Source organism: Spermophilus citellus (genome assembly GCF_964194105.1).
Source record: "Spermophilus citellus genome assembly, chromosome: 17".
Classification (NCBI taxonomy): Eukaryota; Metazoa; Chordata; class Mammalia; order Rodentia; family Sciuridae; genus Spermophilus; species Spermophilus citellus.
The window spans coordinates 9,315,667-9,332,251 of record NC_138199.1 but is presented as its reverse complement, the minus strand read 5'-3'; the positions used below and the strand labels follow the sequence as shown (position 1 = coordinate 9,332,251).

Below are 16,585 nucleotides of genomic sequence, written 5' to 3'. Positions count from 1 at the left end.
CAGATGCCCCTTTTTTAAATGATGTAGGTGGCAAGGTCACCCAAGAATGTGGGTGCAGAAGGAGTCGTATGGGACAGGCAAGGAATGAACAGTCTCCAGTTAATCATGAATGAGTTGGGTTTACTAGAGAAACATGGGCAGAGTGTTAGGCCGTGTAAATGCTAATGGTGGGCTTAAGACTGTGAATTCAAAATAAAACTAATCGGCTTAGTTGTATAATTTTTTTTTTCTATTCAAACATCCAGGCGATTCAGGGAAAGCCAATGGTAAGGCTAATCCAGTCTTAACGTTAGTATGCTAGGTTAGTATGGTAAAAAGTCAGAAGAGAGGAGGTTGAGGGTATTGGACAAAAGTAACTATCATGATGGATCAGATAATATGAAGGGTATGATGCATGAAGGGCTGATGGACAGTGATTAAATGGTGGTCAGCAGATTGGAGTCACTCAACACAATTTTTGTCCCGGGTACTTAATAAGTGAACGAAAGAGTTGAGGCAGGAGGGACAGAGAGTGGGAAATTTTTGCTTGAAATAGAACTTTCAGAGGGATGCATTGTTTGGGGGCAAGATCCAAGATGTGTGTAACGGTTGGGGGACACAGGCATCACTGAGGGGACAGACAAGGAACTGAGAGACTAGGATGGACAGATGCTGCAGTGACAGAGAACGAGAGACACAGAAGTGGCACAAAGGCTGGGGATCAGGGTTTAGAGGCATCAAAGCAGATGAAGAGAGGTGGTCAAGAGACTGGGCCTGTGGACAGGGGTGGACCCCTCAAAACTACTGAAGAATGAGGGGAATAATGATCAGAGAAGTAGCATCACCTGTCACATTGTATGCCATGCTGAATAACAATTTGCACTGTGTTTTGCCAACAGAAATGCCCGCTGATGCCAGAGAGGATCATTCATGTCTTCAAAAAGTCCCAAAGATACCGGGGCCTTCCCGAAGTCCTGCTGTGGTCCTCCCCAAGCCCTCGGCCTCCTGTGAACCAGCATCTTCAGGAGGACAGCTCTCCTTCGATCACTATGCTGCCGACAGCGAGGAGCACCTGGAAGTCTTATTAAATCCCCACAGCCCCTTAGGAAAGATGAGCGACGTCGCCCTTCTCAAAATCGGGAACGACGAGCCTGCTTTCGATGGGATCATGGATGGCTTCTCCGGAAAGGCTGCAGAAGACCTCTTCAATGCACATGAGATCTTGCCAGGCTCCCTCTCCCCCATGCAGACACAGTTTTCACCCTCTTCTGTGGACAGCAGTGGGCTGCAGTTAAGCTTCACAGAATCTCCATGGGAAACCATGGAGTGGCTGGACCTCACTCCACCCAGCTCCACACCAGGCTTTAGCTCCCTTGCCACCAGCGGCCCCAGCATCTTCAACATTGATTTCCTGGATGTCACAGATCTCAATTTGAATTCTCCCATGGACCTTCACTTACAGCAGTGGTAGAATGCCAATGCTCAGAAAGACCAGTAGGAATTCCATGGGGGGATATCTATCACACAACCCTTAAGTACTTCCCTTATTTAGAAGAAGAAGAAGAAGAAAATCCAAAAGAAGCAATGGAAGCTTCTGTGACAATAAGAATAAGCAGGAGTCATTTTTTAAAAACATATATGTTATATTTACTAACATTCAGTAACTGTTTAATAATTTCAGCAGTGCATTCAGAAATGTGCATTTTCAGAATACAGATGCAAAAAAAAATTTTTTTTCACTGCCTTTTGGAATACCAATATTTTTTCTAGCCCATAGTTTTTCTCAGGCATTATTGGAGCAAAAGCTCATACTGTGAGCTTTTGTCATGAATTTATTAGAATTACTATTTTTTAAAAAAAAGTCTTTGGAGAGCATGAGGAAGCCAGCCCTTAAAAGATTATGGAAGATATATGGATGGTGGAGGCTGCTTCCTACGTCTCCATTGTCTGTCTTTCAAAAGAGCAACAAGGTCCAACTTCAGTTGGGGATTCCTCGAGGCAATAGAGGGACAGAACCAATCCATTCCCAGGAAAGCAAAATCAACATAATATCCTTCCACCCCAAAACTTTCCCCACAGGAGTGGTTCCAATCCTAGACTGTGTGATCACTGATAAACAAGTAACTTGCACTGAGTCCAGAGAATTCCATCTAGACCTGTTTTTTTTTTCTTTTTCTTTTTCTGCCAGTAACCCAGTCATTCCCACCATCTGGGTGCTGATAAGCATTGTGTAATAGGTGAGAACTTTAAAGCAAGAAGACCATGGAAGAAGATTTCTCAGATTCTTCTACATAAACCCCTTTAGTTCCAAAAGCTAGAGATAGGCAGGCAGAAAGGTATCTCTAGACCCAGGAAGCCATTATCAGGGATAATTTAGACAGAAAACAGCATTCCTCACACCCCCTAGGAATGCATACTATGGATTGCTATTACAGGACTGTTCTCATAGAGGTCCAACTTGTTGTTGTTGTTGTTGTGTTGTTCTTGTTCTGGTTCTTATGATGGGAAGGGGGGTCCACCTCAGTTTATCTTTCTCCCACTCCATTTATCTTTCAAGATATCAACCTTTTCTTACTCCTCTTTTTGAAGATCTCTCTCTCTCTCTCTCTTTTTTTTTTTTTTTTTGGCCCAATATTGGGAGGAGAGGATGTCTCCGCTCTCACAAGCTCCACACTCCTAATAAAGCCATGTTTTAGAAGGTTAAAAGTCCAGGTTCTCCTGCAGAACCCATTCTCTTGCACAGTTTGCTGCCAAAGGAAGTGCCAAGAATTTCCTTAGGAAGAAACTGGTGACTTGGCCCATGGGTCACAAAGCTCACTCTTACTCTCATTTGATTTGCAAGCAATCTTCGATTTGGGTTGCTCTGGGAAAATTGGAAATCATTCATATTGTAAAGATAAGTATGGATGATATTTACAGGAGAGAGTGTTTCAGGTCTGGGTTTCTGAAAGAAAGCACAATTGCACATTGAAAGCAATGGAAGGAACAAAAGACCATGGTCGATAATGAGCATTCCTCATTACCTCTTGTGCTTTGGAAGGCAGTTGGGAAAAAAAAAAAGAAAGAAAAATAAAAAACTCGATTTGCAGGACAGTCTCTCTAAGGCTCACAGTGGCTCCAGTTCACCATTTTATAATGTTGCATGCTGTAGAAAGTAGCTATTGCTGTTTTATTTTTTTTTAATTTAAGTCACTAAGTCACTGTTTTCTTCTTTTGTAAAAAAAAAATGTTGTTCACTGTGCACTTATAGAGAACATAATCAATGTTGTGATGTTAAAAAGTTCTCATTTTGGTTTCTTCAAAGATTTAGAAGTCATTCCATTGTTAACTTGTAAAAACCGTGTGAACACAGAGTGTTTTGGGTGACTGCTACTCTGAAAGCTGCCAGATCTTATTTGGGGTGGAGGATACACACACACACACACACAACACACACATCTTGCTCTATACATTTGTAGGCTGAGACTGTTATATGTGTGTGCACATGCACACACACATATATATGCATACACGTGTGTGTGTGTGTGTGTGTGTGTGTGTGTGCATGTATCCTGAAAGCGGTGTTACAGAGTTCCATACCAGAAGCCTTTAACCCTCAATCTGCTGTGAATGATACCTGGCCTTTCTCACTACGTGTTCCTGTTAATTAACCAGATTACACGTTGCCGCTCTGTGTATGACTAGGGGCTCCAACCCAGTGACTCACAGCCACTTGCTGACCATGAACAAGCTCCTCTTGCCAACGAATATGGATGTGAAAAGACAGAACAGCTTTGCCATTAGCAGCTATGGATGGTAACAGTCTTTTGTAGAAGAGTCCATAAAAAGAACATGAAAATCATCTTACATTCCTTGATCTGCATTGTGCTTGAGAAGATTTGCATGGTAAATTTTATTAGTTTGCTTGTGTGTCAGTTATCAGAACAACAACAACAAAAAAATCTAGAGGGAAAAAAATCCCAATGAAGATGAAGCTATGAGAAAAAGACCTTATTGACACATTCCACACATTGGTTTATTCCTCAGATGATGATGTTTTATTTGAGTCTTGATGAAGCTTGCTGCTCGGTCCACTTTTGTATGTTATTTTCCCCCTTTCTTTCCTTTTGGAAAACAAACTCACATGGTATCCCGACTTGAAGACCTGGTCTGAGTGTTAATGGTTCTTTTTCTTTGGGAATTTCTAGCTGAGGGATGAGATCTGATTAGGAGACCTCTGTACTTGGCTAGACTGTGCCTTTACGTTGGGTTGTGTTTTCTTCGCATATTCCTCAAGACTGAAATACAAGATTCACGGTAGACAAAAGATAAAATGGCTCCTATTTGCTACCACAAACTAACACAGTTAAAAGAGCAGATCCCTAGATAACTGGTCTAACCGCCTCCCACAGTCTGCACATGCCAGATGCACCCTGTGTCAGGGAATTGGGAGGAGAAAACTGGAGATGCTTGAGTGGGAAGCGATGAAGATGGCTGCAGATAATTCATGTTAATTCATCTGTCTCTTATTGGGGATTTTTATTTTAAATTCTTGGGTGTGTCCTCTTTTGTGGTGGCAAATTGGGCATGACTTTAAAAAGGTATACAGAGAAGTGACCACATTCTTGTGTCTTAATGCTTTTAAAGGTGAAGATGACCATGTGAATTTAAGAGTCCTGGACCTACCATGGTGATGCAGAGATGCAGACCTTTGTAGCCATTCCCAATCTGGTCACAATCCACTTGATTCATACTTACCTAATGGAATCAGAAAATGTATTTGTGCAAGCTCTCTCAGTAAGCCTATTCTCATTTAGGAATGATGCTGCCTTTTAAAATGATACTGAGACTACATCCACAAGGGAAAGAGATGGAGGGGGAGAGGAAGAGGAGAAAGAAGAGAATGAACAGGAGAGGGAAGAAGGAAGGAGAAAGAATGGAGGAAAGAAGGAAAAAAGAAAGAGAGAAGTAAAAAAGGGAAGGAGGAAAGAAAAAAAGGGCCCAACTTACTGATCCATGAACCTCTTAGTTCAGCTAAGATATTGCATTATGAAAACTGCATCACAAACTCATAAATGATAAGCCATTTTTAACAACCCAGTGATTGCACCTGTACTGGTGGAAAGCAAGACAGCCTTCACCTGAATTGTCAAAGGTCTGTAAAGTGAGAGTCTCACACCATTCAAAAACAGTGATTTCCAATCTGAGGAAAAAAAAAAAAAAGAATAACACCTAGCCAAGCATTCAAGATAGTTCTTTTTTAAAAAAAATATTTATTATAACTTCAATCTTCTAGAGCAGTCTGGCTGAAAACTCCCACATCAAATTTACTCATCCATTGGATAATTATTTAATGCCTACTTGCATGCAAAGCATGAGGTATCTAATACTGGATTGATTCAGCACAGATTGTTCAAACGTTGAATGAGTAAGGAGTTGCCTTTGCTATAAGCAAGGACACTGGGAATCTCCGAAACCTTTCAGCTAGGATGAAAAGGGTTTTCATTTTGCATGGCTTACCAGCAGACAGTGAGACAACTTGGAGTAGAAAGAGTCTAGGGTCTTAGTTTCCCCATAAATCGAATTGTAAACCAGTGGGGCAGATGCGGATATTGCTGATGCTTTATTAGATGTTATTAACAGAGTCCAGGTGCTGGGACAAGATAGTCCTATAGCGCTGAGTTGGTAGGTTGTAATTCAATGGCCCTGGCTAGGCTGAGACTGTCTGGAGGGCGGGGGTGGCAATTTAAAGCCAGGGAGGGGTTTGTAAAAACTTTTGTTGTTATCAGCCAGGGATATTGTGCTAAGATTCATTGGCTCCAACAATATGTGAGTAAATTCCCTTCTAGTTATAGGATTCAGTGATAATCCCTGTGGATTAAGGCAAACAAACCCCTGGAATTCTCTTGTGTTTATTTTAACCACATGCTCCCTTCATGGATACTGGGAAGATATGTTTTCTATAGACGACTGAACTGTTCCCAGGTATTTTTGGAAAGTGGGTATAGATATGGGGATCCTAGAAGCTATTTAAATGTTTTCCAAAGAAACAAGACCCACACTGCTCCCCAGAGCTCAGTTCCAATGGTCTTGTGGTGAGGAACTACAGCAATCGATTGCTGGGTCTTAAAATTCTCCCTCAGTGAAATACAAGGAGGCACTTTGTAAAGAACAAAGGAGCAAGCATGTGTTGTCTGCAAACCCCTGTGCGGTGGTGTATTCAGAAAGAAATGTGGATTACTGGAAAGAGCAAAGAAGCAATGGCTAAAGTACCAAAGTTGGCATGTGTTCTTTTTTTAAAAAGAAAAAAAAAGCATATATTTTTAAATAAAATGTTTATTTTAAAGAGATGTCAACCTTTTTTTTTCTTGACCCTGGAACTGTGCTATGCTGTTTACAAGCATCGTTTCCTTTTATCCTCACAACAGCCTGATGAAGTGGTACCATTATTATTCTCATTTTGCAAATGAAAAAAAAAAAACTGAGGCTCAGAGAGGCTAAGCAAATTGTGTAAGGTTACATAATTTAAAACATGGCAGAGACAATAGTCATATTTTTTATTTGCCCTCCTCCAAAGCCCAAATATTAAGCACTGCACACCATGCCTGCACTTTTTGCATGATTGCATTTCACAGAAGCAAAGACAATGTGAATCTCCCAATCCTCAAACTAGAAAACTTTTAGCTATGATAAAAAGGGTCTTCATTTTTCCAGAAGGGAAAGAAAGCCTTTTAGGTTAAAAGCTATTTTCCATGCAAAGTTTCTTATCGTTTTTCTCCATGGTCCAAGGGCAGTTGTCTATCACTTGGAGGTCTGTATCTCCTGTAACTTAAAACAACTGTCAGAATTTTAGGATTTGTTTTGATGGCCAGATACAGAAACCCTTTGTAAATAAGAGAAGAGTGGAGAAAACATTTTTTTTTTGTTCTACCTCTTTCTTCAGTCATCATGACAAGCTTTTCTGGACAGAAGCGGCACTTGCTACGGGCAGGGAAAAATTAGGTATCCATGGCGAGTCTCCATCCCTTGAAAGAAAAGCTTCAGAGAGTGTAAAAGCAATATGGCCTTCTGGTCATACTACTACTTTTGCAAAACAGATTGTCAAGCTATGTGAATATGCCCATTAAAATTCCCATACACCTTAGCCAACCCAAGATCTTTATCCGTTTAGCAACTGAGCAAACTAAACAAAACATAAAATAAATTGGGCATAAGATAACCTATAAGATACATATAGCCTCCCTAAGAGACCTGCTTTTCTTTCCTAAATTTATTTATGTCCATCATTTTCTTATTGGTGAATATATAAGGAGGTGGGAAGAACTATGATTACTAATAAGCTCTGGTCTGGGGGGTCTCAGATACAAGTTTAGATGAGGATTGATTTTTCATTATACCATGGTTCTGCCTTCTCTTGCATTGGTCTTGCTTTCTGGTAGACTCATCCTATGTACAAGCAAAGAAGTGGCCAGCATTCCCAAGTTCAGGAATTTCAACATGGGTGAGTTTCTCATTCCTGTGTTTTAGCAGATACCTCACACTGGCTCTCAGTAGTCCGGGCAGGTCACAACTGTCCCTGACCAAAGCTCTGTGGCCATGAGAAGGAGGTGCAAATTCATTCACTGTGGATTTCCTGCTCTGCACTGAGCTATGGAGGATCATTTGAATCTCATAGATAGACAGTAGGGAAGGTGAGGTTTTTTTTTTTCCTAAGGGAAATTGAAGTGCTATTACCGTGAAGGAGGCTGGATACTGAACAAGCAAAAATGGATTTCTACTACTTAATTCCTGTTTTCAAAAATGTGTCACTTACTGGACAGAGACAAGTAAATAGGAAATAATACACAGTCTGAAAAGTGGGTGTTATGTGCTGCCAGAAAGACATCTGGTCTTGGCAGGGAGGGAAGGCAGTCAAATCAGGAAGACCTCCCTGCAGAAGACCACTAACCCAAGATATTGATGACAGAGGAATTGAGGCAGCAAACAGCCAAGGAAAAGAGCATTCCATGCAGAGGGGCCAGCCTGTGCACATGCCTGGAGAGAAAAGGATTTAGCATAGTCAAGATAGTTGGACTAGAGAAAGGAGCAGGAGTGCTGGGGTGGACCTGTAGGAAGAAAGAGAGAAAAACGCTGGGAGCTACCTTTGCTTTCTAGGGCTACATGAGAAAGTCAGACAAACCAGTGGCTTAAGCAACAGGAAATTATTATCTCATGGTTCTAGATGTTGAGAGTTTGAAATCAACGTGTTATCAGCAAGGTTGATCCCTTTTGAGGGCAGGGAGGGAAGGCTATACTCCAGGCACCTCTCTTTGGTTGGTAGATGACTGTCTGCATGTTCACATAGCATTCTCCCTGTATCTTCACATCTTCTTCCTTCCATGTGTGTCTGTTTTTAAGGACAACAGTCATGTTGGATTGGAGCTTACCTTAATAACTTCATTTTAAGCTGTTCACCTTGGTAAAGACTGTATCTCCAAATAAGGTCACACTCTGAGGTATTGAGGCCTGGACTTCAGTTTTGAAGGGACACCGTTCATGCCCTACCAGGAGCCAAGATCATGAAGGGCCTCATAAGTCATTCTGAAATGCATGAATTTGTCTTTAAAACAGTCGTGCATTCTTAATGAGTGTAAAAGCAATATGGCCTTCCGGTCAGACTACTACTTTTGCAAAACAGATTGTCAAGCTATGTGAATATGCCCATTAAAATTCCCATACACCTTAGCCAACCCAAGATCTTTATCAGCTTTTATTTCTGTATACTCTCACACTCTAGTAACATGACTCTGGGTATGATGTTGATGGGAGTAGGAAGGATGAAGGAAGGGCAGTCCAGTACACTTTTTATGAATTCGTCTGACGCATCCTAGGTGCCCTCCTTGTTTGAATGACTTGAGAACTTACAGGGAAATGATGAGTGACCTCATGTACTGAATTGAAGGACAGGAGAGGGGCAAGAGTGAAAGTCGTGACTTAAGAGCCAGTTGCAGTCACCCAGACAATTGTAAGCCATCACAGTAGTCTGCAAACAGATTGATAGGATAAAAATGATGGGACATAATCATTGGATGTGGATGGTAAAGGGGAAGGAGGTTTGAGGCTAGGGTAAGGAGAGTTGGATATTTGGTATATGTTAATGCCACTCATAGAGGCCAAAGACTCAGGATGAAGAATAGTTATTTAATACAAAAAAAATGATGACTCTGACTTTGGAGTGTCTGTGTCCCATGGAACACTGAAGTCAAAGGGGTTCACTGGAGAGGTCTGATGTTCAGAGTCTTTCCATGGAGATGTATTCATGGAAGTGGTCAGTGTACAGATGTTCAATGAAATCCTGGGGAGAGCTAACTATACAAGGTGTGGAGTAAGGGCAGGAGGAGAGCATCCTGAGCCATCTCAACACTTAAGGTACTGGCAAAAGAGGAAGAAAGGGAGTGGCTAGAAATCCAAGAGGAAAACCAGGAGAAGGTGGCATTCCAACCACCAGCAAGGAGAATGTTTCAATTGGGAGCTTTTATTTCTGTGTACTCTCTTCCTCTAACATAAGGGCTATGACAAGGAGTGAGGAGGGTTCTTTTGATTTAATTTTAAGGAAGTGGTGGGTAAACAAGGAGAGAGGCAACTTGGATGCAGTGGTAAGGCCAGGTAAGCACAGATAAGCACGAAAAGGAGGTGAGGAAGTGGAGACAATGTCATTCAAAAAGTGTGGCAATGTGGCAGGAAGACACAAAAGGGCATAGCACAGTGTCAAGCATTTAATAGACTGATTTTCAAGAGGAAAGAAATCTGAACTGATTTAAAAGCTAATGAGAATTAATGCAAAGGGGGGGGTTGGGGGATAGAAGGTAGTAGAGAATGAGGTCCAGGTTAGTTTACCTTTGGGAAGGAAATAGTTATGGTCAGAAAGAAAGAGGAGAATGGGTGGAAATGCAGGTATGTGTATGGGTAGTATAGGTGTGGAGGTAGGACAATAAGGGAGTTGTCAGATGGTGGCTTCCATCTCAGACTTGAAACAAGATGAAGAACGATGCTCATTGATGTGTGGATGTTTTAATTTTAAAAGGCTGAATTAAGAGCTATGGAGACTGAGAGAGAGAACTGATCAGAAGGATGACTGGGTAGAATTGGGAAACTGACTGGAGATCAAGTCCTCTGTACAGTGGTGGGAGGTCCCATCACAGCCGAAAAGCCCAGGAGTGGATGCAGAGATGGTGGAGAGGTGAGTGGAGGATGTAGGATGCTGCAGGAATGGATGCATAAGAAAGCAAGAAACCAGAACTGGGTAATTCAGGATATGACTAAAGAGGAAGTCCAAGGGTGAACTATGGGATATATGATGTATTATTCTAGGGAAAGAAGTGGAACTTGGAGATAGAAAGTGGAGAATCAAGAAACTAGAAGTGAATCAAGTATTCATGCAATACTACAAATAATGTAATTATATTGTAATCACCATCCTAATGTAAATAGGTACCTGCATTTGCAGTATCATGGGTCTGAGTCACAGTCCCCCAGTTATATCCCAAAGTAAAAGCCTTGGTCCCCCACATGAACTGAAGTTCACTTTATCATGGCAAAACTCATTATAAATCCCTAACGTCAAGGAATACCCTTGTTTTCCAGAAAGGCGAAGAGATATCCATTGCTCCTGTTTCTTGTATATTCTTTGAGACAGGAGAATCTTACAACAGCCAAATAAAATGAATTGTTTGGAGAAGGGCCTCAGGGTCTCCTGGTCTCCAGGTTAGAGAACTGGTGTCACAACTGTGAAGAGGGAAGTCCAGGGATTTTCTACCGATTACTGCTCACAGCTAAGGGGTTCCTTAGAAGGTGTGATCTCCCTCCACTGGTGTCCTACTCAGGCCAGTGACCTCCATGCCAAAGTAAGCATGCACTTCCCCAAGGTGGAGAACTCCTGGTCTTGGAGGGGCATGGCCCCCCAGAACACAGTGTTAAAGCCTGTGCTCTTGATATTTTCCCAAGTTTAGGGCAGCATTTGAGCCCTCTGTGCCTCTGTGGCATATCAAATCGAGAAGGGTTCACACAGCTTCTTTCCCAGGGTCTGGCAAGGACAAGGTCCATTGGGGTCAACCACGTAAGTTGTCATCTAGAGCACAATACTTTTTGTCCAGGAAAAATGCTAAATCCAACAGGAGGCCAAGAGAGCAGGCCTATCCAGGACTGTTTTTCAGCAAACTAGGGCCAACAGTCACCCTAAATATGAGCCAACAGAAGGACCTAGAAGCTCTGTCTACTTTCATTTCTCCCAAAATATTCAGCTGACATGGTTCTGGGGTCAAAGCCACTAGTGTTCTCTCTCTCTCTCTCTCTCTCTCTCTCTCTCTCTCTCTCTCTCTCTCTCTAACTACAAGGTAATTGAAGAAGCAACCTCATCCCTTGCCTGACACCAGGCCTTTTGTAGATCCAACCTACTACCCCCTGAAAGGTCTCTTTAACTTTAGATCTTTCTTTCTTTCTTTCTTTCTTTCTTTCTTTATTTAATTTGTTCATTTAGATATATATGACAGTAGAGTGTACGTTGATATATTATCCATACATAGAGGTGTAACTTCCCATTCTGTGGTTGTACATGATATGGAGCTGCACTGGTCGTGTATTCAAATATGAACATAGGAGAGTTAGGTCCCATTCATTCTACTGTCTGACCTATTCCCATCCCTCCTCTCTTTGCTTCATTCCCCTTTGTCTAATCCAATGAATTTCTGCTCTTTCCTCCCTGATCCTTATTATGTTGGCACAACATCCACATATCAAATAGAACATTTGGCCTTTGGTTTTGGGGGATTGGCTTATTCCATTTAAGTCAAGGGCTTGACCTCTTGGTCTTTTCCCTTTTCAAAGTCTCTAGAATTCATATATAAATTGATCTACCCTTCTGCAACATTTCCTATAGCTAGAGCTATTTAGAAAAATGATCTATATTGATCTGGGGGATGGAGACATCTGTCCTTGGAGTAGCAGGGACCTGTTTGTCTTAACTCTACATAATCAAATGAGTCAGTAAGGTGAGAAATCCTCACACTAATAAAAATCTCTCAAACTGAACACTGTAGCACAGCAGGCTTGTCATGGGGCACCCTCCTAGAGTAGCTAACATTTATTTAATATGTATCGTGTAAATTGCCTAGTTCCAAATAAGCAAATCCCACATACAATTTCTTACTTTAACTTTTAAATTTGGAGAGTCAATTCTAGCATTGTTATGGTTTGGATAGGAGGTGTGCCACAAAAACTTCTGGGTTAGTACAGGAATATTCAGAGAAGAAATGATTAGATTGTGAGAGCTGCCACCTAATCAATCCATCTTAGTTTGAATGGACATCCTGGAATGGTTTATCATCCCTAGAGCCCCTTCCCCTCTCCTCTCTCTGCTTCCTATCTGCCATGAGCACAGCAGTGTTTCTCTGCCAGGCCCTTCCATCACGATGTCCCACCTTGCCTCATGCCCAGAACAGTGGAGTAGACCAACCGTGGACTGAACCTCTGAAACACGATGATCCAAAAGAGCATTCTCTTCCTCTAGGTTGTTCTTGTATTTTGGTCACAGCAATGAAAACCTAACTAACACAACCATAATCTACATTTATTGTAAATGGGGAAAGTTAAATGATTTGCCCAACGGCATATAGTAAATGATAGAACAAGGATTTGAAACCCAGTGAGTCAGTAGGCTGTACTGCCTTTCCCATACTCCACTTGCATGAGCAAGAATATTTCTGGGACAGATTGTAATTTCAGAAGAATGTGTCTGCATTTCAGGCTCTGCAGAAGAGGAGCTTTACATGAAGACCAATGGATGCCTTGGGCTGATTAGTTAAAATGAGTCAGATGTGAAAGCCACTGGGGTGGATAAAGTAAAACCAGCATGTTAGGTGGCCCTGCCTTGTAGGGTCATCAACATAATCCAAGATGGCAGCAGGATGCAGAATGCATAAGTAGGTCAAGTCAAGTCCAAAACTTGTTGATGGGTGAGGAGAAGTAACTGGGGACAGAGGGAGGCTGTAGAACCCCATAGCCCCAGAGCCTATGCTTCTAATAAGCAGGAACTCTGACATGAAGCTGGAATAACAATGGCCTAGAAGCAGGGATAGGAGCATGGAGGATTTGAACCCCAATGCCAAATCCCAAGGAAATATGGAAAAGGGAAGATCAAAACAGCTTCTGTGTGAGATTGCTGCAGAAGTGATGAGAACCAGCTGTGGCTATTGAACATGCAGGGATAGTGGTCTACCATGGGCAGAAAGAAAATCTGGAGGGAAATTGGAGAGTTGGAACAATAGAAAGGGGACAAAGAACTGGCATGCAGATGCAAGTGCACGGGACAATGTAAGATCTTTTGGAGCTCACCACATGGACAGGGCCTAACCATGTGAGACAGGAGTCATGGCAGTTTTACTAGCCACCCGACTACTAAGAGAATTAGCACCAGAAATCTATTAGTTGATGGGAGTGGAGGTGGAAATTCTCATGAAGAATCAACCACAGCCTAGATTGATTGTTTTGGGGGCAGTCCTTGTCCCAGTGATGAGTCAATGAGAGAGAGAAAGAAAAAGAGAAGGGAAGGGGATGAGATTAAATAGACATGGTTTTGCATCCTGTGCTACCATTTATACAATTTAAACCCATTAAGCAAACTTCCCATGCCATAATTCTGGACATGGAGTGAACAATCCTACCCACCTCTCAGAATTGTGGTACAGATTGCTTGGATAGTATTTTCAACTGTCTCTGCCCAGTTCCTGACAAACAGTAAAAACTCAATCATTCTTAGCTCTTTTTAATTTCATTAGCAATAAAAAAGTTTATGAGTCATTGTGGAAGAAATATAAGGTGCTGTTGGGGTAGATAGATCCGGCAATAACATCATTGGGAGAGTTGGAGAGGAAGGTCTACTAGACATTTTGCTTGACACATGAAAGATGAGTTCCATCAGAGGAATCCATACGGATGAAGACAAAGAGATAAGTCATGTTGCAAAAAGTTGAAAGCATTTTAGGATAGTGCAGCTGAGGATGGTGGTGCAGTTAGCATGCAGAGGGTAGGACTGGGAGGGGCTGGTGTGATATCCCAGACAGAGCGATATTCAATAGCTACTAAGAGAAACAAAAAGACTGAGAAAGTGATAGAACAGGAGGGTGGGAAGCAGGGTTGTGAAGAGGGGAAAGGGAGGACTGTGGAGCAACTGTTGTTGGTCTCTGCAATCTTTCTTCTACTACAATGCTTATAGAGGGTGCCTACTCAATAAAGATCTGGTTTTTGAAACAGAATATATAATATTCTCTTAAACTCATCTTTCTGCCCTTTGCCTGCGTGTATTGTCAAATGAGATTTGGATGGTGAACCAGTGATGAATTTCTTTGTTCCTCCAATTCCTGGGGACTTTTACTCCTTGCCCCAGGCACATATCCTATCTCCACCATAAAATTCCCTAAGGGAAGGAAAGGGGTCTATGGTTGCAGGTCAGTAAGGCTTGGATCTTTGTAATGGAAAGAGCTGTGGTCGGTCCAGGTGATTGACTGCCAGATGAGCCAGCCTTAGAAGCATCTGTTCAACCACTTTTGAGGGACTTCTGGGTTCCCCAGGAAGTCTACTTGTTAGAGCATTTTTGACCGGTACAAATGAGTCACCTATAGTCTGGAGTGGCTTATAACATGTAGAATTATCTCCTAGCACTTGAAAGTAGCATGGATTTCCCTTACTAGGTGGAAAAAAATGCTTATGAAAAAGCCTTGTGGTCTATAATGAGGGTACATGCAACAGCGACCTATATAAATTGACATCCAGAAATAGGATCTGTACCCAGGCTTCTGATCAGAGGACGGCAAAGAAAACCGAGTCCCAATTTAGGGAAAGGAGATAACTTTCAAATGATTAAGATCATGTTTTTGCTACTCAATAGAATGGCTTTCAAAATATAGAGTCCACTAATAGAAAAATACATCTGAGATTGTGGATTGAGATCTCAATCTACAATTCTTTCCCATTCCTAATGTGTTCGATGTTTTCTCTCTTGTACTTATTATATACATATTTCTTAATTGTTAAGTAATCCAATTTATCAACATTCCCTTGAAGATTAGAGTTTTTGATGTCATGTTTAAAAAAATTATTTTCTATTGCAAGGACATAAGGAGATATTTCTCCCTTTTTTAAAAAAAATATTTCTTTTGGAAGGAATGATTTTTGAGTGGAATTTTTTTAAAAAGAGAGAATGGGTAATTGTTGGATCTTTCCAGTCATTCTATGGCTAGAAATGACTTTCTTTTGCCATTGTGAATGCCTGTTGGGCCAGATATAGACCTTTTGAGATGCACTACAGTTACACTGTTGCTCCAAATTTTATTGGCATTGAGTGTTGCAGATGTGAAGCATGAGGCAAAGCAACCTTTCTTTCCCAGAGACCCATTTCTTTTCTCATGATAATTCTTATATCTATTTGGATTAATCTTTGAATATCAGAAGTTTAACCAAGATACATCTAGAGTTTTGTTCCTCCTTGAAGTAATGTTTTCTGGCATTGGGTGAATTAGTTGAATTTTGACTTGGGCCTTTCTTCAGCTCTGCAAAATGTTTTTCTAGCATTTTATGCTTATTTCTTCTTCACCATCATCTGCTCTGGTGCATCTATTACATGGTGATTTTTCTTTTTTGAATGTTCTGAAAAAGGATTCGATGTCTCTATTTCCTCATCATTTCATTGCATTACCTACATTTTTCCCTTTGAGATTTGAGAGCACTCTTCTGGCCCATATTCTAATGCACAATTTCCATTTTGGGGAGTGCCAAATCTGTGATTTCCTGCCTCTATTGAGTTTCATTAGTTTGGAAGTCATGTGTTTCTTATCCAAGAACTCTTTCTTGTTGAATGTGGCTCTTTTTCATGGCAACCAGCTCCTGTTATATTAAAGCAATGTTCTCTCAGTTTTCACTAAGAATACAAATTAGAATAAAAAAATTTTATTTCCCTTACTTCCTGCATAACTTTTCCACTGGAGGCTTTCTTCTCTGAATTCTCAGATTAGTCTCTCTATTTTATGTAGGAAGTGACTATAGTAAAAGCACAAGCATATAGGTATGTATGTGTATATATACATATATACATATATCTCCATTTACCTATATGCACATGCACATATATATACACACATATATAAGTGGAGTTTTAGTTTTTATTTTTATATTAAAGTTATTTTTAACTGATATACAAAAACATAAAAATTATACATATTAATGGGGTAACATATGATATTTTGATACATGTATAATTGTGTAAGAAGCATAGGCATTTGAACTAGGAAAAACCTAGGTTTGAATCCCAGTGCTGACACTTGAATGGTATTTATCTAAACCCTCTGTGCTTTAATTTATTTGTTGAGTGTAATAAAACTCTAGTTATCTTAGAGTTCTTTTAAGGATTAAATAAGATAATGTATCTTAAGGTACTTATTGTTGTGCTGGGCTTTATCATTTACTATTACCTCCATCATAATTGTCAACCATCATCACTGTTATATTGAACTACTCTTTTTTTCTGTTTGTTTACTCTGAAATATAGAGGTTTTGTTGGTCCAGATTTGGAGAGAGAGGTGGTTTGTTAGAAGTGGTG

General features: G+C 40.9%; 1 protein-coding gene across 3 annotated transcripts in view; it reads left to right on the top strand.

Moving 5' to 3' along the window:
• The window catches only part of MYOCD (myocardin), a 97,571-nt gene extending 93,457 nt beyond the window's left edge, over nucleotides 1–4,114 (top strand). For all 3 annotated transcript variants that reach the window (XM_081271517.1, XM_081271516.1, XM_081271518.1), the window contains one exon: nucleotides 879–4,114. In XM_081271517.1, coding sequence (XP_081127643.1) covers nucleotides 879–1,450 — 572 coding nt within the window. In that variant the 3' untranslated portion in view covers nucleotides 1,451–4,114. The remainder of the gene's footprint in view (nucleotides 1–878) is intronic.
• Nucleotides 4,115–16,585: the final 12,471 nt, after the last annotated feature.